We start from the raw sequence: 21,669 nt of genomic DNA, 5'->3' as shown, positions 1-21,669 counted from the left end.
TGTACATTGAGAATAGTGTTACATTATGGGATATCTAACTGATTTCTGCATTATTGGTTCACATCCACTAGATGGCTGCAAATCATTGTTTCATGGTGAGAAAACCAGTCTCAACACTTGAGACTGCAACAAAAAATGTCACCCTCTGGAAACTCTGAATGGAATTCCCACTCGTTGTTGATATTTACATGAATAATCAATCCATTGTCGCTCACATGAACCCTTAGAAAAAAAAACACCTTTCTTCAGTAGTTTGCTGTGTTTCTTTGATTGTAGATCACTTACTTTCAATATAATGACCCTTGACCTGGGTCAAGATCAGAACACAGGAGCTGGAATCTTTTACAACATCAACAATATAGAGAGCAACTTATATATATATAATATATATATAATATATCTGCTCCTGGTCTTTGTCTTCTGTCTCTACCTCACCTGCCTCTTGTCCTTTCTCTCTCCCTTTTCTGTCCCCCATTTTTCCTTTCACCCCAACCGGTCGAGGCAGATGGCTGCACATCTTTGAGTCTGGTTTTGCAAGCACTAGGCTTCCACCGAAGCCTAGTGCTTGCTCATTGTGTCTCATTGTTGGGTTTCTCTGCTCTCGATAATGTTGTCTATGTGCAGTACCTTGAGATAGTGTATGCTGTTGGCGCCATACAAATAAAATTGAATTGATAATTCATTAAATTCACCTGTTAGGATGTTAAAGGTAAGAGTCTGGCCTTCCTGGACTGTGCGGGTGCGGCAGCCTCAACACTGAAGTATACAGGAAACCATCACACACAGATGCTGTTTGCCTCCCACCACCCACTAGAACACAAACTCAGTGTCATCAGAGCCTCGCAGCATCAGGCCACGTACCCACAACAACGGAGGGGAAAGTGAAGGAACAGAAAGGCATCAGGGAAGCCCCTGAGGCTAACCAAACTGGGCCTTTATCAAAACATCAAGGTGAAGAACATCAGACAAGGAGGAGGAAAGCAGCCATAAATGGAGAAAATTGTTTGTTATTCCTTTTATTACTGGAGTCTCTGAGAAACGGAGGGTTTTTAACAAACACCACAAAGGATGATGGCGAGTGAGTGAAGGAAGACATTTATTTTTAACTGAGAAACCATCACACAACCCACGTGTGTCTGTCAGGTGACCCTAAAGACCCCCTTTTCACACTCTGGTGAAACTGACGGCAAATGACGCGCATTGTTCATTTGAATGATTTCTAGACAGGTTTCCAGCCTACGGAGGCTAAACACCTGGATTTTTCCTTCAGTTAGTCGGAACAGAATTGGTCTCTTGGATGAGACGTGAAACATCTTCAACTTATAGTAACTCAAGCAAATCCATAAATCTGTGACACAAATATGATTAATGCATGGTCACACCAGTGACATCACCTGAAAAATCAGAACTAAGTGAAAAACTTTGCACGCGTGATTTTACATCACCCGGCATTTCCATAATGTTTGCCTTAGCCAATCCCCTCTTTGGATGTGTCACTCTGCTTTAAATATTTAAATGTGCCACTATTCCACTAAAATACAATCCGACGGAAGTCAGAATCAAGCCCAGGCATGTTGTGCTGTGTGACCTGCCCTGCGGTTCATTCCTACCACATGTATCATTTCACTTTTGAGTCTTCTGCTCACTCTGGTGACGCATACCTGAAACAAAGCCCATCCTGTTTTGCTCTCATGAAACTTTCCCCGAGCAAAAAGCCAGCTGAGAAAGTGAAACCACATTTACTGACCTAAACCAGAATATAAATACAGGTGGGATTTTTCAAGAAGCGCTAAATACTGAACATATAATAACACTGTGTCTGATGCATTTCCTCTACAATCTGAAATCAGTCGGATGCCATGAGATATAACAATAATGCAGTATTTGTTCTTGATTTAATGCCATTACATGATTAAGTAGATATTAAAGGTAAAAAATACTAATTAGTTCCCAGTCAGGAATTACACAAAGGGCCTATCCATCCAATCCAATTTTATTTATAAAGCATATTTTAAAACCACATGGTGGACCAAAGCACAGTACACATAACACAAAACCACCAATAAGAAAATAAAAAACAATAACAAAAAGTTAAATAGAAAAGACACATTTAGAATAAGCTAAAACACAAACACAGCTCACTCTGGGTTAAATAATATACCTTTAGTGCCACATGTTGTCAGTCTTGTTTATTTTTATATATTTAATTCTAAGTATTGTATTATGTTGTCATCGTTTCTGATCACATTTGAGATTTCACCACATATTTAGAAGAAACACAGCAGAAATAAAATGTTCATCAGTAATTCAGTAAAGAATGAATCATGATTCCGGCTCTAAACAATTAGTGAATCTTGTAAATCTTTCTGTTTTTTGAATTTCAATGGTCAAGTACTTTTACAAACAAAACAAAAGGATTATCATTAATGGGTGAATTAGGGTGAGTTTACCCAAGCAGGTGCAATGAACTTATGTCATTTAGAACAAATATTATATCAAAAAATGTCTTCTCTTAAGTGATTTTAAGAAAGAAAATCAGTTATTTATTGATTGATTATTTAAAAAAACCCAAAAACAAATAAGCTATGAAAAGTGAAAAGTGAGATTTGACAGAACTAACCTCAGATTCTCCTTCACCACTTGTGTCACACATCATGGAATCATGAGTCCTTGTGAACACATAAATCAGGAACTAAACGATTTGGAAACAACTTTGAGAAAAAGTCATGTCAAAGGTCATCTTTCCTTCCCTTTCTCCCTGGTCTTGTTCCTTCTTTTGTGAGAACGAGTGTGAGTAGGAGAAAAAGGGCCGGCCCCAAAAGGCATATATGTAGCCCCTGGTCCTGCTATGTCAGTCCTCAGCAACATACAGGGAAAGTACCATCTGGATTTCTCTCTGCGCTATAGATACTGAGAGCACAGCAGAACACAGTCAAACATCAAAACCTCTACATCACATCACAACACTGAGCTCAGGAAGCGAACACACACACACACACTGACACTGACACTGCACAGAGGCACTGCACAGCAGAAGACACTCAGGGCTTGTACACGCTGTCACTGACGATGCCACAGCGAACCCACAATTCCCTGGTCCATGTCCTCCTGTTGTGGACCGCCATCCTTTCCATGGTCCAAGCTATGTTCATTATCTTCTACTTCACCTCGGGACATCACGCAGTGGTAAGACTGAATTCTTTTTTTATATGTATGTATATATATATATATATACATATATATATATATGTATATATATATATATATATATATATATATATATACATATATATATAAATGTATAAATGTTGAGATAGAAACTTTACAGTGTGCTTTACATGTGGGCTCTGACTTCTGAAGGAATAATAGGACAGCATAGCTCTACACTATCAACCACAGAGTAGAAACGATGAATGTCCGTGCTGTTGCGTTAAAATACAGCACCTGAGCACTGCACCTGTTTCTTCCTGTGGTTTTGATAGTAGCTCAGCTGACGAGAAAGACACATCTGTCTGTGGTCTGCAGCTGCTTTCAGGGGAATCCGATGCCAGTACAACAATAAGAACATTTTGGTAGACTGCTAAGCAACTGCTATGACTCTATCAAATTTAAAATGTATAGGCCGATATAATATTTGCTTGGGTGAACTCACCCTAATTCACCCATTAATGATAATTCTTTTGTTTTTATGCTGTGCTTCTGTTTCCTTCTGCAGTCTGAGAAAAGTGTTGACGTGGCACCAGAATCAAAGACAAAAGAAGAAAACAAAACACACTCGGTAAGAAAACCAGCATCGGCGTTTGATGTCGTTGTTTACCTGGCTGTTGCCAAGGATACATGTTCACGGCGATTAACGCGTCATGCATTGATTCTTGCTTCCTTTTACAACCCCGGTGTTACCAATAGAACTGTGACAACATGGTTATCTCATACTACTTCAGGTTTTGGAGTTTTATTCATGTCAGAGAGTTGTCATATCTTGTAGGAAGCACAGTGACATCATTGCCTCATTCTGAGAAATACCACCAAATTTAATTGTTGTCTCTTTATTTTCCCTCTGAATATGTACACGATTGAGTCTTCTGTTCACTGTTATGTGCAACCCTAACACCATGCTAGAAGTTTTGATCTGTGAGTCACTTTGAAGGCCATGTTGGCATCATATTCAACTTTTTGAGATTAATAGAGCTTTTGCTTTCCCAGACATTTCCACCTGATTATGGGGTTCTCTTGGGTCCAGGAAAAATGCTAAGCTTTCAGGCCAATGATGGTAATGAGGCTACAGACGGTAAGGCATCCCATTTTTAGGTATTTCTGTACTCTGTATTCTGTATTTCTGTACTCGATCAGAGTCCATTCACAAGTTCTTGGAAATGCAGTTAATGCAATAGTCAAAAAGGAATATCTAATTCCAGCACATGGCTTATAATCACATGTAATCTCCCACATAAAAATGTCTAACAGCAGGTCTTTCTTATCACCTGCAGATAAAGGGAGAATTAAATGGGTAACAAAGTGGCCAGATAAAAGACCAGTCTCAGAGGGAGAAGTTTTAACGGTGAAGAAGGACGGCTATTACTTCCTAAATCTTCAGGTGACACTGTGTTCATGTAAAGAAAATCACACAGTCAGCCTGAAGTGGAACGGCAGAACCCTCCTGCAAGGGCGGACTAATACAGAGTCATGCAGCACTGGCCTCCTGGGCAAGGTAGAAGTGCTTTCTGCGGGAGGGACCCTAGAGGTCACCATTGACCCTAACATGTGTGTTGATACCAAGGCATATTTAACACACCTGGATATTATCTACATGCTCAAGCCTTAGTTGCAGTTCCGAAAAAAGAATATATCTATCCCGAATCCATGGCAGAACCCAGGACGTCCGTCCAACCCCAAAGGACCCAAAGACCCTGGTCACATTCACTGATGGCATCATCGTCCTCATTCTGCCGAAGAGGTGACTGAGTCTCAGAGAAAGGACTGAGGACATAACCCGTCACTTTCAATTTTGAGGAAGAACTCACTCCAACAGGCTTCATACCAATTCAGCTTCTAATTATTAGCACAGAGCAGCTCCAGGATCGGTCCTGGTTATCATGACATCACTACAAATCTGATTCTCTGCTTATGGAAGCCCCTCTTCTAAATCACTCAGCGGTGCTGTAGAAAGAGTAAGAACACATTGGTGGTTTGTATGAAGTAGATTAGATAAGCTGAGCTGGGTTGTTCTTGTGCATTTAAAACAGCCGAATCACAGTAGTTCTAAATAAATACTTTTATCATTTGATTATTTTCAATGTTCAGTTGACTCAGTGAATGTATCATCTGGCAGAAAGCCTAATTTTGCACGGCTTATATTTGATCATCTTGATATTATTTGAACTGTGTGAATTACATATTTATGTTGTGTTTATTTATTTGTTGAATTTTACTGCAAGTAAACGGTATACAGGCCACTATATTTTATATTTAACAAAAAGTGTATGCTCTTTAGTGATTTTAAGATAGAAAACCATTTATTTATTGATGGATTATACAAATAAGTGAGATTTGACAGCGCTAACCTCAGGTTCTCCTTCACTGTTTGTGCCACACATCATGAAATCATGAGTCCTGGTGATGTATGTGAAAGGTTTGCCATGTAAAGGTTTTTTCTTTGCTTTAGTCAATGAGTTGTAGTATTGATGTACCTGGAAACCTATAAACATGTTTTTACATCTGACTTCATCAACACAACTACTGTCAAGAAAAGGTGGGAGAATAAACCCTGTATTATTTTCTTCACAATGTATTTTATTTCATGTGGTTTTTATATCCTTGTTGTGAAGCTAAACAGAGTGAATCAGTCTGTGAAGATGAAATAATGTGAGTCATTTTCAAGACCCTGGATAAAACAAGTGAAACTGAGAGGTTATAAGTTAATACAGACCCGCAGATACTGGGTCTAGAATTGACAGACGGGGTGGGACGTGGGACCCTCCCTGCTGTGTGCTGTCGAAGAATAGACCCTGGCATATTCTGACAAAACAACAACAACAGCCTATTGGTAATCTGCATCACGACAACAGATACACAGTACACAAAGTTTCACTGGAAAATGATGTTAGTCATCGCAACCAAGACACACACTTTCCAAGTAACCGAGGTCCCATGTTAGCTTTCGATTTCACTGGGAACATGTCGAACATGCTGAACTCAGATTAGAGTTATTCATCTTCTGCCCACTCTGTCTCATTTATTAGGTGTTTGCATGGCGCTTGATTGTTTCCGACCCATGCTTTCCAGGGCTGACGTCTCGCAGTTGTGTGTTCTCATTGCAGCCGCATTGTCCCTTTCCGTTATTTACACCGTAAACATCACTGAGACGTCCTGTGGGTGAATTGCCTGAATTGTCTCTCAAAGACTGACCGCTGAGATGATCTGCCAGATTTTAATAAAGAATGTGACCATTTAATTTAACCAATGGGCATTAAGGTACACTACCCATCAGTATGATTATTTAAGGGTTAGCCCATGGCCTGGTCAAAAGGGAACTCGACTTTGTATCGGTTAGTCAGGTCAACCTTTATATGTATGTATGTATATATATATATATATATATATATATATATATATATATGTAACATATATATATATATATATATATATATATATATATATATATATATATATATATATATATATACATATATATATGTATATATGTATATATATATATATATATATATATATATATATATATACATGCATATATATATATATCTGCAGAAGCTGAGTTGACTGTGTTCATCATTTCATATGGTCAAGTAACATCCTATAAACCAGCACAAGTAGACATGGAAAAAAAAGTGAATAATGACCTGATTTTAATGAATCATTTATATTAATGTCATTCTCCATGACAGAATATTGCTAACAATTATTTTAGCATATATAATAACATTCCATGCAGTCGGCGTCTAATGTTCTGGGACTTTGCGAGGAAGCCGGAGTAGACAGAAAAAACCTGTACAGACATATGGAGAAAGTGCAAACTTCACACAGACAGGCTTCAGTCCAGGTTCCAACCTGGGACCTTCTTGGTGTGAGTCACCAGTGCTAACCACTCATAACTGTAATGTGACTACCTGACTAAGCGGCCAACACAAGGGGACAGCATTTAGCTGAGTACCATGACTACCACTTTCAGTTTTGATTTGCTTAAAAATATTGCCCTTTACTCATACTCATCAATTAGTGTTTCAAAGGGACAAACAGCTACAGATTTATTTCCACGATGTGCGAACATTTGACTCAGCGCGTCTGCTGACTTTATCAATGGAACATTGATGGTTTCATTCATTGAATTGTGAATAATCTGCTGCGTGTATTGTCCCACACATACAGTCCCGTCTAGACTTGACTTGTAGATACAACTGCACATGTGATATTCTTCCACCTCTTCTGCTTTTCTAATCGCTCACATTCCACACGCACGCACACACGCACGCACGCACACACACACACACACGCTGGAACATGATGACTCACACATGTATGGGAAAATATATGGAGGCCATATGTAAAAGAGTCTCGGCCACTAACGACGGATATTATATTCATGTTAAAGTTTTGCTCTAATGACGGTCTTGAGTCACAGTGCACACATAGAGAAAATGCATTTTTCACACATACACACACAGTGGTTTCTATGACTTCAGAGGACATTGCACTGACATTTTTGACTAATTTACTGGAGAGTTACTTTGACTTTAACCATAATTACGACTGCTTTAATCCTAACCCTGACCTCAGCCTAACTTTAAAACATGTCTTCACCTTAAAATGTAGTCATTTTTGATTTCTGTCCCCATAAGGAAGACAAGTCCCCATAATGTATGCTCACACACATAGACAACAGCACTTTATGGCCAGTTGTTCCTCTCCAGTTGTGGGGTTGGAAAGTGAGTCAGGTAATCTGCCGCTGATACCCCCGTCCCACCACCCCCACGGTCCCCGCAGCCCCCACTGCCACTTCCTCCTCAGTTTACAAATATACAAACCTGTGGGTGTTTTCGAGAGCAGCTTCTTCGAACAGACACTGCTAAAGGGAAAGTGCATGAGCAATGCGAGAGAGCTTCACAGAGCACTGAGGTTTTTTGCACAGGACATTGCAGCATGCTCATCACTATGGCGATGAGTCGCAAATGAATAATTAAAACATCAAAATGCAGTAAGTGTGAATGTGTGGAACACCCGTCATGAGAACAGCTGGATTTAAACCAATACCAAAAGCAGTTGAAGGGGTGACTGTTATGTGTCACAGGGGGAAGACAGAAATGATCTTCTGCGCTCGTTGTGTTGTGTGGTCGGGCCGAGTGGGCTAAGTGTAAACTGCAACTGAGACCACTCACCTGACACAGCAGGAAGCTGGTTCTCTTCAGTGACAAAAAAAAAAAAAAGCAGCACACTTTTTAATCCATTTATTTCAACATTTTCCTTTACATGATCGAATGAAAACTCAACACAATTAAAGCAGTTGTGTCATGTGGTCACCCACTGAAGCAATAAATAAATAGTGTGCACACTATGTGATACAGCAAGAATGAGAATAAATGTTAATGGTTACATTTTCTTAATATGATGATACAGAATATGAAAAATGAAAAAAGTGTACTAAAATAAAAAGGTTTGGTTTATCCATTTAAAAATTATGAAAACATTTTGATTCATGGTGACACTGATGATGATTAATGTGATGTCGGTAAATACAGTGACAATATGGTAAAAGTGCAATAATAACTTACAATTAATATAATATTAATATAGACAACTGACTCCTGACTCATCTAGGCAGGATGACATAATGTGGTAATTGCTAAATTCACAGTCAAAATCCCCTGAATATTACTTTGGAAGTGAACCTAACCTGCTTGTTGCCACACATTGGTTTAACATGCCAGACAGGCATTAGAAATAAGATGGCGTCACCAAATCACAAACTCTACATTAAATTACTTTTTCTATGTTGTTACTCTGCTGTAATGTAAAGTGCTACTGTGATGTTTATATCATAAAAGCACCAAAGATGTTCTCATAGGATTTGTGCCTCTGGATCTTCGTGGTGTTGCTGACTCTCACATAAAGAGCGTCGTCTCTGTCAAAGTGAAAAACTCCACCCAAGTAACTGTTGGATCGTGCGCTGCTCGAGATCGGGGATATTTTCCTTGACTGCAGGAGGGGAATGGGTTTTTCACTGTACTTCTGCGTGTGCAGTTCGACAGAGTGGTGAAACGAACCACAGTCTGAGAAGAAAACCTTTGAATAGACATAATAATAACCCTCCTTCTTCACTATAAGGCCCCCATTGTTGTAGTCCATTTCATAGAGGAAAGGGTTTGCAATCGTGCTCCACTTCATGATATGTGGTCCGTAAACTACATCTTGTCCGTCTGAGAAGAAAAAACCCAGATGTGAGTAAATAACAAACAGAGACATTTTACCGAAACTTGAGGAACAGAAAAACCACCCTTTATGTGAAAAAAGAGTTCTCACCAGTGAGTTGTGCCAGTGGTTTGGAAGGAGGAATATTGTAATTGGGCCATTCAGTGGGATGAGTAACATCTTCATCTGTGTGACAACCAGACAGAAAACACAATGAGGAATTATTTAAAGACATTTCTGCCTTTAAATCACTGGCTTTGTCCTGAGAGTACTTGTTCTCACTGATAACATGGCTGCCAACAGGGACAGACGGAACAAAAAAATGCCACTTAACGAATGGCTCACCAAATAAAATCAATGCCTGCTCTAAGATATCTTCAGTTGAGACGGACTTTTCCAGATGGAAAATCTCACTCACCCACACAGGGTGCAGGGAGTGAGTGGTTTACTAACTTCAGTTTCACGGCAAAAAAAAAAGGCGAGATTTTCAAAATCTTTAACTTAAGTAGGTGTAAAGTTTATTAAGTGAGCTTTTTTGTTAAGTGGCCCAAATCGTTTTTTTTTTTCCCCTTCATGTTCCTGTCAGCAGCCGTGTGACATCAGAGACAGCAGTGTCCAGCTCTTAGGTGGGTCCATGGAAACCGCGGTGTGCATGGCGACGCACAACAACCTCACTTAAATTGAAAATGTTTAGTATTTAAGTAGAAAAGTGTGCCATACCTTCAACAAGCTTAGAGGACGATGCTGAGGCAACCTGCAACGCAAACACAAAGTCATTTACTGTACCTGTTTGGTGAAGAGGTTGTGAACATTAGATGTAAAAGTCTCCTAAAGGACCACTTTGTGTTTTGTGCTTCTTGAGTAATTTATCTCTCCACTGGAAAAAGAAGCACAGGTCTGTGTTTCTGGTAACGAGCCAAAGGTATATGATGATCATGGCACAGGAAGTAGACCACTTCCTTTTCTTCACCGTCCCCTGTTCGTGTACTGTAGATACATGACCTTGTTTTAACAAACAGTAGCGCGGCTCTCTTCTCCACATATACCACCCCTTACCCCCACGACTGCTGCCTGACACACAATAAAGCTGTGTGAGAAACTTCACACGCACACAGACATAGTAAAAGTAGTGACCGTCCTCCCAGAGACGTCAGGGAAATTTTCCAAAAATGGGCCAGGCTTTGATGTACTTCTCTATCTACACTATACAATTTCACCATCAGCAGTTTTTTTGGAGGAAAAAAAAATCCTGTTGGGAGTATATGTCAGTTTCGTTCCTGTCACGAGTGTCTTTTTCGAGTAGTTCTGAGAAGTTCGGAAGTGTGTTGGCTTTTTTGTCTCAGTCTGTGCTCGTGATGTTGATTTTTCAAGCCGTAAATCAGTGTTAACACTATGTGATCAAAAAGTGACACATGGACATCAGTTCCTTTTTTTTATGACATACATGTGATAGTGAAGCAGAGCCGACACACAACATATCGAGTAAATTTGATTTGAATTATTTCTACCCTGTATTTTAATTTATTTTTTTTCTTTACAATGTTGTTATAACTACATTTTATATTCCACACTCACTAATTTTAGCATTTTGCTATTTTTGTCTAAGCATCTCACTTTAGTGGTATCAATGTAATTGACTAGGAAGTTACATTTATGTATGAAATGATAGAAAATTAAACTAAACTAAACTAAAAGATAGAAGGAAATTAAATGAAAAGAACATTACTTGTATCACTGGATGATAAAAAGGAAAATAGGTAGTGTCCTGTAGACTCAGTGACATACGTGATACTCACAGATTCAGGATGGTAGAGATGGTAGAGATGGTAGATGAAGCAGGCTTCTATGGCCATGCCACACAGTGCCACACTGACCAGCATGATCAGCACGGTCTGACATGCTCCTCCACACTGCTGCCTCTTTCTCAACCTGGGTGGTAATGGAAGACCGGTAGCAGGGCGGTCCACCACAAACACAGACGGATAACCATCCTTCTCCATAACTATAAGTGAAAAGAACTCAAGGTGGATATGTTCTCCAGAAGTTGTGAGACGTGCTTCTTGACACAGGGTCTGCGGAAACAAACAGAGGTGTCACTGAGGAGTGTTATAAAAAAGAAAAGAAGAAGAAAAAAAAAGTGCCGAAATGGGTGGGCTCACTTGTGGTTGGTTGAAGTGATGATGACTACTCACTAGCAATATGGTAAAGACCAGAGTCAAGGACAAAAATGTTGAGGTGCATTAGTGAGACACCTTTGAGAATCACCTGTCTGTACTCAGCAACTGCAAACATGAAAGTGACTCTGTGGTCGATTGTCATTTTTCTCATGCAGCTGCACAATCTATGTAACGACCAGTTAAAAAGTGTCGTGGTTTAAGACGCGTTTAAGCTCCTCTTCACACCCTCCCACTTCACTGTAATGGTGTTGAAATTTCTCCATTCATACTTCCTCTCTGGCTTACACACTGTCTTTGGTACAAGTGGAGATTCATTTTGATATCATTTTGTTATTTGAACTGTATCTTTATACTTTTAGAGGTTCAAAGGATTTCTTAGACACATAGACCCAGTCTTTGACTGTACTCACACAGCGGCTTTTGACACTAAATGGACAATAAATAAGGAGTATTCTTATTGCTGGAAACATAAGTGACAAAGATACCTGTACTGTAACTGCACTGTGAGTGCAGGGTCAAAAGGCCACTAATCCAAATTTGATGTCACATGGAGACACGGATGAGAAAAACTGCTGAATTTATTTTTAAGGAAGCTTTAATAAAACACACACTGGCACAAATACCGCACAAAGACACACAATGGTTGCCACATCCACCTTCCTTCATCTATGTTCAATATTTTAAAGCAAACTTAAGACCTATGTCTTTCCCCTGATATTTTTATTTCTTCCACTCTTTAGTCTGCTTATAACTCAATTGTATAAGCAGACTACCCTTTGTTTCGTTGTTATCATGTGAAGCCCTTTGAGTTGTATAAAGTATAAAATGATTATCCTTAATGACAGACAGTTAATGTGACTCAATCACTACTCAAATCAACTACTTCCTCAGAAATTAGGTTCTGTCTCATTAAAACCTCAAGTTTGACTACTGGTCCTGATAAGGTCAGAGTTCATGCCAGAAAAGGTCACACACACACATACACACACACACACACACAGTACTGTCCCTAACAAACCCTATGAGGTTATGACCTACTTTTTTCCTACTTTCTTGCCCACAGCACCACCTATAGTCTGTAGCAGGACATGACATGTATAACATTTTAGAAGAGAATCACTACAGAAAAACTGAGTTTTTATACTTCAGTTAAAAAAATAAAAAAAAATTTTTGTTGTTGCTGCTGTTGTTATTGTTTTATTAAAAAGAAATAAAAGACAACAGCTGCATGTATCTTTAAAGTTACTGTGCACTGCAGGCCTTTATCCCTCGGGTGAAAACAGAGAAAACTGCACCTTGGTACTTCAGCTCCCCACTTTTGCATGTGGCTGCTGTCCAGAGTGCAGAGCTCAGATAGTGGCTCTAATCATTCAGCTTTGATCAAGGAACCAGCTCTGGCTCGTCTACGGTGTCAGAGTATGAGAGGAAGCAGTTGTAGACATATAGCTGCGAGTTGTGTTATTTATTATTTATGTGTGTGACATTAGGCAAAGTTGCTCATAGCTGGTAAAAGTATAAGAGTAAATGGACCATGAACTGCAGCCGGAGGATGATGAATGTGTCTGCACTGCTCTGCTCGCTGGCATATTTTATTCTGACAGTAGACTTAACTTTGGCTTTCCGGGCATATCCAGACATGGAATTTACATTTCTGTTACCTGCCGGCCGCACTGAGTGCTTTTACCAAACCACCATGATGAACAACTCCATTGAGATTGAATACCAGGTAAGTGTAAGTTTCTCAGGCACTGCCTTTTCCACAGTGAAGTTTTGAATAGTGTGTGGATCGTGTCTAAGTCGACAACAAAGAAGAAAAGGCGACGGACTTTGATCTTTCATACAGAGAGAAGATAAGGCGCCTTATCTCTAGTGTTGGAGACACAAACTAATCTGCATGTTGCTGTTGGGAAAACAAAAATCTTCAACGTGCACAAACACACGAGATCACATGATGTCCACAAACTGCTTCTGGCAAAACTGAACTATGGCGCGATTACTGAACACAATATTGCACACTAGTCATCGTAAAATAAAATACAGGCTAAATTAGGGTGATGTGGTCTATGCTGCTGTCTGAACAATCAGGGCTTTAATTTGATGATAACTGTGGATAATTATTCACATGCTTTATGTACCTTTCTTGTATTATCAAAAACGTTAATTTAAACCAGGAAGACCTAACAGAGATGAACAATCTCGTTTTGTCATCTCCCGCATTGACTGCTGCAACGCCCTGAGCCGTGAAACCGGATCCAGATGGTCCAGAACACGGCGGCCCAAAAGGGCACATGTCACACCCTTCTGTTCATTGAGCTCCACTGGCTACCCTTAGCCGCCTAAATTACTGACGCTAGCCTACAAAGCTTTATGGGTCTGCTCCCGCCAAGGCTTATGTTGCCCTCTCGACTACACTGTCCATCAAAGGATTGTCGTCTGGCGGTGCCAACACCCCACACCAAGCGCTACTAGCATCTTCTGTCCTGGCACTTACCCTACCCACCTCGGCACTCACACCCTCTGTCAGTCCACTGTTCCTATCTAGTGGAGCACTTTCCAAGATTACCTCTATGTTACCTCAAAAGTGTCTGCTAAATGTAAAAGTTCCGATGTTCAAATCCATCAGGGTGACAGGGAGACAAATAAGACATAATGTAGGACCCCAAGTACGGAGGTAATCAAACCAGGATTGTGGCCGTGACGAGTAAGGGTCTTATGATTTGAAATAAGTCTCAAGTATATGTGAACAACAGTAAGAGGATGCTTGAGTGCACATGTGTGCAAACATAATCAAGCAATGCTGTGAAAGTGTCAGGACCAAGACTCTCTTCACAAGATCTGATGTGAATTCAAACTTAAATAAATATCGTCCGGTTTCACTCACTCATCTTATACCGCTTTATCCTCCACATGAGGGTTGCTGGTGCCAATCCCAGCTGACATAGGGCGAATGGCGGGGTACACAATGGACCTGTTACCAGACCATCTATTTAGAGTGTCCTAATTTGCCTAATCCTCAGGAAACCAGAGAACCCAGAGAAAACCCAGGGCTTGTCCCGACCGCAAAGTCGTTAATCACTATTTCAGCCTTTTTCTTTTTCTTTTTTTCCTGTCTATGTCGCTCTCCAACAGGTGATAGCTGGATCTGGTCTGGACGTTGGCTTTGTCCTCGTCTCACCCGGTGGACACCTGCTGGTCTCTGACTTCAGGAGCTCTGATGGCATCCATAAGTGGGTCACCTAAGTGTTTTCCAACAACCACCTCCTTTTCATGTGATGCTCAGTCCTACTCTGTATTTGCATTGAAAACACCCACAAAGTGGGAGAAACAAGAGATCATAATTCTTATTTTATGTTGTGTATTAATAAGATATTTTGATTTTTCTGCAGGGTGTCTCCCACAGATGATGGAGACTACCGGCTGTGTTTCGACAACAGCTTCAGCACACGGTCAGAGAAGATTGTGTTCTTTGGACTCTTCATTAGGACTGATAGTCAAAGCAGCGGTCAAGACACATGGACAGACATGGCCACAGTGACAGAGGGTATGGTGGAGTACAAACTGGAGGACATCAGGGTGAGACGGAAACAGAAAGCTCCACACCTGCACTTGTCATGATTCCTCTCTTACGCCTCTGCTTTTTTCTTCCTCTTCCAGGTGAGTGTAGACTCTGTGTACCAGCACCTGGAGAGGAGTCGTCAGGTCCTGACTGTGCTGCGGGCCTTTGAGGCGAGGGACCGGTATCTACTGGAGGACAATCTGTGGCGAGTGTCTTTCTGGTCCTGCATCAACCTGCTTGTCATGCTCGCCGTCGCTGCCACACAAATGTACACCCTGCGAAGCCTGTTTGACAACGTCAACCGGGTTCGCACCTAGTCCTTGCAGAGCATTCAGTTTTTATTGACTTTTTTGACTAAAAGGATAGTCGACATCGTTTGGAAAATTAGGGAGACGCTTGAATAACAACCAAAGAGTTTTTGCTTTAATGTTTAGTACTGTAACACATACACAACAAATATAGCACTCGTATTCATTCAAGCTGTAAAACCGAAGCTCTTCTTACTGTATTTTTGTTTTTATTGAATTAAAAATATTACATCAACATTATCAGGATCTATCTACGTATCTAACAGAGCAGCTCTATTACAAGCATCACCAACCAACTGTTTTTTACACCAAGTTTTTATTTACTTTAAGTAACTAAGCCTCAAAAAAAAGAAGTAAAAGTTAAGCAATATCCCTGATCAGTTTCTCCACGTGGAGATAAATAGGCACAACACGTTCAAATTAAGCAGATGGCAGATTGTGATAAGAACATATATATGTGAATAAAGAAGACAAGACCTACAGTACATGCACCTACTGTACATTCACAAAACAATTTTGTCTCACACCGATATGGAAATGATTGGGTCTGCTCAGCTGACTGTTACATCATCACTCATTTACAGTGAAAACACTTGTTTTTCCTTTGTTGTCACTATAAAAATGCTACAATCACACATTTTCACATCACACATAACATTTAGATGTTTGACTCCTGATTTTGCAGCTTGGTTTTTTTTTGGTATAAAAGCTACTATTTTGGATGAGAGTAACCACAGGGAAAAATAAACTAGTTTTAAAGCTTCAGTGATTCATAAGGTTTGCTTGTGTGGGCCTGCACAGCTTTGTTTTTTTTTTTTGCCTGAACAGAAAATAAGACGTGGTTCTCCTCACATCCCGTTGTTGTCGTAGACTGGAGTCGTGTCCACTGCAGACGGGTCGAGGTCACCACTGGTTTCGACGGGGAGCCGGGCGCCTGTTCAGGGACAATCAACAATGTTAATCTCTTGATTTTGTGACACACACTCTGACAGGAAACACTGACGGCCAGTCATGGCAGAGCGATGGACTTCATGAAAAGATGATCTCTGTGAAAGGTTTTTACAGAGATCATCCTCCTATCGACTCCTACTACTGTACAGACTACAGTAAGCCACATTATGTAATAACATCATGTTTGTAATACGTGTCCACTTAATTGTGTAGTAACAGCACATTGTGTAATATTCTGCTGCAATAATCCTCAACGCAATGTGTAATAATAAGTCATTACATGTTGCGGGTAAAAATCGGCAGATTGCGGGTAAAACTCAGCAGATTCTGTAATTACCCACTAAAAAATACCACAACACAAGAATTCTTTTTTAAGTATACTCAAACATGACTCATGACTTTAAATGTATTTTAAAAATGATTAGTTCATAGGAAGTTTAAATGATCAAAACTACCTGAAAAATTGTTTTATTCCATCTATGGCCAGTTTAACATTTTAACTAAATATAGAAAAATAAACATGGAATCAAATCATGATATTAACTGGTAATAAAATGGGTATGGATAAAGGGAATCCACAAAATTACATTTTAATCAATAAAGCTGAGTTTTGTAAGAACTACAAGATTATATTATAAACAAGGCAATCGACTTCACAAATCACTCTGTTGGTCATATTGGTGAGTGTGGAAACGCAAACAGACAGACACACAAACAGAAAGACATAGGGACGACATAAATGTCGTTTTTTGTCACATTTTGTACGACATACTAACCTATGACTTTTTTTCACGATTTGGACGACATACTAACCTATATGACTTTTGTCACATTTTGGGCCGACAGCCTAAACTATGACTTTTTGTCACATTTGAATGACATACTAAACTATGACATTTTTGTCACATTTTGGACGACATACTAAACTATGAGATTTTTGTCACATTTTGGACGACATACTAAACAATGAGATTTCTGTGTCTTATTGAAACAAGTTGAACTCTCTACATGTTCAATAAGAATTTCTGGTTTATTTGCACCATAAAACAGGAATTATTAAAACTAAATGAGTAGGTGGACAAAAAACACATCATTCTGAGGTTTGGTTAACACTGATCCAGCACTGATATTTTATAGAAATTAAAAGATGTAATTGTGATATTTAAAATATACTGCAGTTCCTGCAGTATAACCTGTTGAAACTATAGAGCCTTCAGCCCTTGTTCCAGAGGTTGGGTTCAAGCTCCAGGTACAACACAATACTAATATTTTCATATCTAAAGATGTGCTCATAATCAATAAGGGCCTGGTCAATGCTGCGTCCATGTTTTATTACATCAAATGCACCAACATGGTCTTTATCCAGTAAGTGCCAAGAGCAAAACGGAGAGGTTCTTCATCAACAGGCTTTACGACTGGACAAGCACATTGATTATTAAAAAAAGTGAATAAGGTCACACACCTGTATTTAGTTCAACAATTAAGACTCTTAAATACCAACAATAAAAGGGCAATTTAAACAAGGTTTTCTTTATTTGACAATGAGACAAGTCAGCAAACAGCAGCCTTCCTGTTCATAGTCTAAAATTTCTGGAACTGCTTCTTGGCTCCAGCAGCCTTTGTCACTTTAAGGACATTGAATCTCACGGTCTTGCTGAGGGGCCTGCACTCTCCGACGGTCACAATGTCTCCAACTGAAACATCTCTGCAGAAAAAAGAACACGATACACACATGTTAATAGGTGGTTAGAGGTGAGGTGTTTCTCTACAGTGCGTCAATGTAAGATTTATCTGTAAAAACTAAACTGCATCAGTGATTGCCAAAGGCAGTGTCGTCAGCGCTTCAAGAGCTTGGAAGACCATCGTGAGAAAAACATCATTTGCAGTGCGTTATATTACTTTACCAAGTTTTAGCATCAACTAGGATTTATACAGCAAAACACCAAATTGAGACAGGACTAAAATTAAATTTGACATCATTAACTCATTCCCATTTGGTATGTCTAAAATAAAACTACACATGCGGGAGATGTACCTGAAACAAGGTGACAGGTGAACAGAGAGGTTCTTGTGCCTCTTCTCAAAACGGTTGTACTTGCGGATGTAATGCAGATAGTCACGTCTGATAACGATGGTCCTCTGCATCTTCATTTTGGTCACCACGCCTTTGAAATCAACAAAAAATGTTTAGAAACAGCTTTCAATGGTCATAATGGATAATTTACAAAAAACACAGAAGTGAACTGAATGGCACATGACAATGCACCTTTCATTTAAATATTTCACTGTCACTTAACTACATCAGTGTTGCCATTAGGCATTGTCGTCAGAACCCAATGGGCTTGGAAGACCATCGTGAGAAAAACATCATTTGTAGGACAGTGAACAACAATATTTGATATGTAGTTAATGTTATGTGCTGGTTGTGGCTTGGGTTGCTTCGAGATGTATTGAGGAATTGCACACCGTTTAACGGACATCAATACTGGCACAAGTGTTTTTGAATCTATGTAATTTGTTCATGGGCTGAATTAAATGCTCCAATAATAAAACAACATCTACTCGATAAGTGTTCATTTACATTATCCCACCAATATTGTCCTAATTGATTCATTAAATCAACTTGAAGTGCAGAAGTGGAACACTGCTATTTAATTGCATACAAAAAGTACTGGCGCAATCCAAGCCTGTGCCAACAGGTGAGTGGTTCTAGGATGAGCTCAATTACTGAACTGACCAGAGAGGATACGGCCACGGATGGACACATTTCCAGTGAAGGGGCATTTCTTGTCAATGTAAGTGCCGTCAATAGCCTAGAGAAACCACAGACAGATGTATTAGTGTCAAGTAAAAAAAATCCGTAAAATGAAAAACATTTATAATGGACTGCATCAGTTTTGCCAAAAGGCATTGTCGTCAGAACCCTGTAGGCTTGGAAGACCATCGTGAGAAAAACATCATTTGCAACTAAATAACTTTACTTTATCATCAAGGATTTGCTAGAATTGTCAGGACTAGAAGTTACCTCTCTTGGGGTTTTGAAGCCCAGCCCGACACTTTTGTGGTAGCGGGGTAGCTTCTCCTTGGCCTCCTTTCCACCATCTGTGGCCAGAACACGCTTCTTGTTCTGGAAGATGGTGGGCTGCTTTTGATAAGCCCTCTCGGTCTGTCAGAGAAATAAAAACAGGAGCATTATTTTACATTACCATTACAATATGGAGACCACATTAAGTGTACGCTCCACACTTGTACACCAGGGCGACTCATTTCAATATTTCCATCTGAATGTCACATGCTAGTACCTCTTTTGAAACATAAAGTTAGCACAACCAATATATCCGCGGTTCATGACTAGTATTTTGATGACAACTCGTTGACAAAACCAATATTAACCGACAAAAATATGCGTTATTAAAGTGGAACTCGTAGTACCGGGCTAAGCTAACAAGTTAGCATCCCGGCTAGTACAACGCCACACGAGGATATGCGATCGGCAACAACAAATGTCAGCCGTTACGGGTTAAGTGTGTTCAGAAACGACTCGGAATCGTGTGTAAGTACCGTATAATAGCACATACTCAACAAAAACGCATCCATAGGTTTAGTATAATGTGTATTTTTCGATTTAAATTCGCCACGCCGTTTTTCCAAACGTACTTGTGCGTCCGCCATCTTTGCCTGCCGAGTCGTAAAGAGGCCTATGCATGCACGCGACGGACGGAAGACGAGCACGCACCGGAAGTGACGTTTACGTAAAGGCGAGGCACAACACAAAATAGTAAGCAACAGTGGCTTAAAATTGAATAATTTAGCTCTCTGTTTCAGAGTGCAGGCTGTTTTCCTGTCACACTGAACACAGCTGTATTTATTGTGACTGATAACACCTGTGCTTTTCAAAATGGTCAACTTTTGATGATGAGTGTTACTATTATTTTATTTCAAAATTCAGTGACAAAACATATAACACTTTACGGGGTGAAATGCTAGAGGCAACCCCTACTGAGACAACTTGTGTACAAGACTATTGCTATACAAAATCTGTAGTACCAAAACCATTACAGAATGTCATATGAAAATGTTGCTTAATACTTATGTTTTTGACATTGACAACAAGTGCAGTTTTTGTAACACTGATCCAAGATAGATAGAATGTATATACAGTAGTGTTATGAATTCAGAAATAACATTAAAAACATTCCAAGTCATTTTCTTTTATTTGGATAATTGTAAGTTGCACCTGTGATTAGTTGACCACAGCTGGGGATAATTAGCTGAGTTAAACAGTGAGAGAAACACAGCTGAGGCTGATTAACCAGCCTGATATAAGGAGGTTCCTGACTCTGTTTCAGTTTGGGTCTATGTTGTCAGTGGGTAAAGATCTCAGAGGGTTTTGTGTTTACAAAAAGCAAATCGGTTTCTGTTTGTTTCCTTGAGTGTTTACTCCTACTGTTTAGTTTTTGTGTGGAAGAAAACTATTTTACCAGGGTGTACACTCAATTAGTTTCTGTGCTTGGCTGAGCAAATATACACTAAATCATGTATTATAATTACTGAAACTCAAGATTTTATCTGCTGATTGTTTATTCATGCATCGTTACAATCTGTCACCAACATGTCTCTTGATTAATATAACTAATACTACTAAGAATATTTTGATAGTGGAATATAATAACAAATAGTCTTGTCGTCCTCACATATGCTTTGTGCAAATTACTTACTCCTCTAAATATTAATTTACATATATGTGTATGTAAGTTTGTTGCCCTTCTAACCTCCAAAGAGACTGAAATTGTAAGTTATGACAATGCCATGCCTCTCTCTTAAACCACAGCAGTGGTTCTCAAACTTATTTATTTATTCCCAGTAAGTTAATTTATTGGGCTACACGGTTGGTGTAGTGGTTAGCACTCTTGCCTTTGCAGCAAGAAGTCCCGGGTTTGAGCCCCGGTTGGAACAAGGGCCTTTCTGCATGGAGTTTGCATGTTCTCCCCGTATGTGCGTGGGTTTTCTCCGGGTTCTCTCCCACAGTCCAAAAACATGCAATATGGGGATTAGGTAAATTGGACACTCTAAATTGACCATAGGTGTGAGAGTGAGTCGATGTGTGTGTCATTGCGCTCATGACTCTTCCAGTGACGACACTCTCTGACCAAGCAGTGGCCGACAGTCTGTTGACATCACATTTTAATATCGGCTCAGTTTGCCTGGAAGAGCTGAGAAGGAGCTAAAGAGCTGCAGGTTGCAGACCCCTGATATT

General features: G+C 39.7%; 3 protein-coding genes and 3 non-coding genes across 6 annotated transcripts; 1 reads left to right on the top strand and 5 right to left on the bottom strand.

Annotated features, from left to right (window-relative positions):
• Positions 1–8,444: 8,444 nt before the first annotated feature.
• On the bottom strand, positions 8,445–11,658 carry tnfsf14 (TNF superfamily member 14). Its single transcript, XM_044050278.1, has 5 exons — positions 11,580–11,658; positions 11,217–11,492; positions 10,141–10,174; positions 9,532–9,606; positions 8,445–9,428 (listed from the first exon to the last, which is right to left on the bottom strand). Exons 2-5 carry the CDS (start codon positions 11,418–11,420, stop codon positions 9,043–9,045), a joined length of 699 nt encoding a protein of 232 aa, XP_043906213.1. The 5' UTR covers positions 11,421–11,492; positions 11,580–11,658; the 3' UTR covers positions 8,445–9,042.
• Positions 11,659–12,928: 1,270 nt separating this feature from the next.
• Positions 12,929–16,226, top strand: LOC122784843 (transmembrane emp24 domain-containing protein 1-like). Its single transcript, XM_044050216.1, has 4 exons — positions 12,929–13,323; positions 14,727–14,824; positions 14,984–15,170; positions 15,252–16,226. The coding sequence occupies exons 1-4, from the start codon at positions 13,129–13,131 to the stop codon at positions 15,468–15,470; spliced, it is 699 nt and encodes a 232-aa protein (XP_043906151.1). The 5' UTR covers positions 12,929–13,128; the 3' UTR covers positions 15,471–16,226.
• A 1,700-nt stretch (positions 16,227–17,926) lies between these two features.
• Positions 17,927–20,151, bottom strand: rps11 (ribosomal protein S11). Its single transcript, XM_044049990.1, has 5 exons — positions 20,070–20,151; positions 19,438–19,578; positions 19,150–19,225; positions 18,448–18,577; positions 17,927–18,117 (listed from the first exon to the last, which is right to left on the bottom strand). The coding sequence occupies exons 1-5, from the start codon at positions 20,082–20,084 to the stop codon at positions 17,994–17,996; spliced, it is 486 nt and encodes a 161-aa protein (XP_043905925.1). The 5' UTR covers positions 20,085–20,151; the 3' UTR covers positions 17,927–17,993.
• On the bottom strand, positions 18,214–18,297 carry LOC122785930. Its single transcript, XR_006362371.1, has one exon. It is a non-coding gene; the product is annotated as a small nucleolar RNA SNORD35 (small nucleolar RNA).
• On the bottom strand, positions 18,705–18,788 carry LOC122785927. The gene has a single exon (XR_006362368.1). It is a non-coding gene; the product is annotated as a small nucleolar RNA SNORD35 (small nucleolar RNA).
• Positions 19,295–19,378, bottom strand: LOC122785925. The gene has a single exon (XR_006362366.1). It is a non-coding gene; the product is annotated as a small nucleolar RNA SNORD35 (small nucleolar RNA).
• Positions 20,152–21,669: the final 1,518 nt, after the last annotated feature.

The sequence above is a fragment of the Solea senegalensis genome, linkage group LG19 (assembly GCF_019176455.1).
Source record: "Solea senegalensis isolate Sse05_10M linkage group LG19, IFAPA_SoseM_1, whole genome shotgun sequence".
NCBI classification, from domain to species: Eukaryota; Metazoa; Chordata; class Actinopteri; order Pleuronectiformes; family Soleidae; genus Solea; species Solea senegalensis.
Note: the sequence above shows the minus strand (reverse complement) of the source record. Positions and strands in the feature narration are given on the sequence as shown.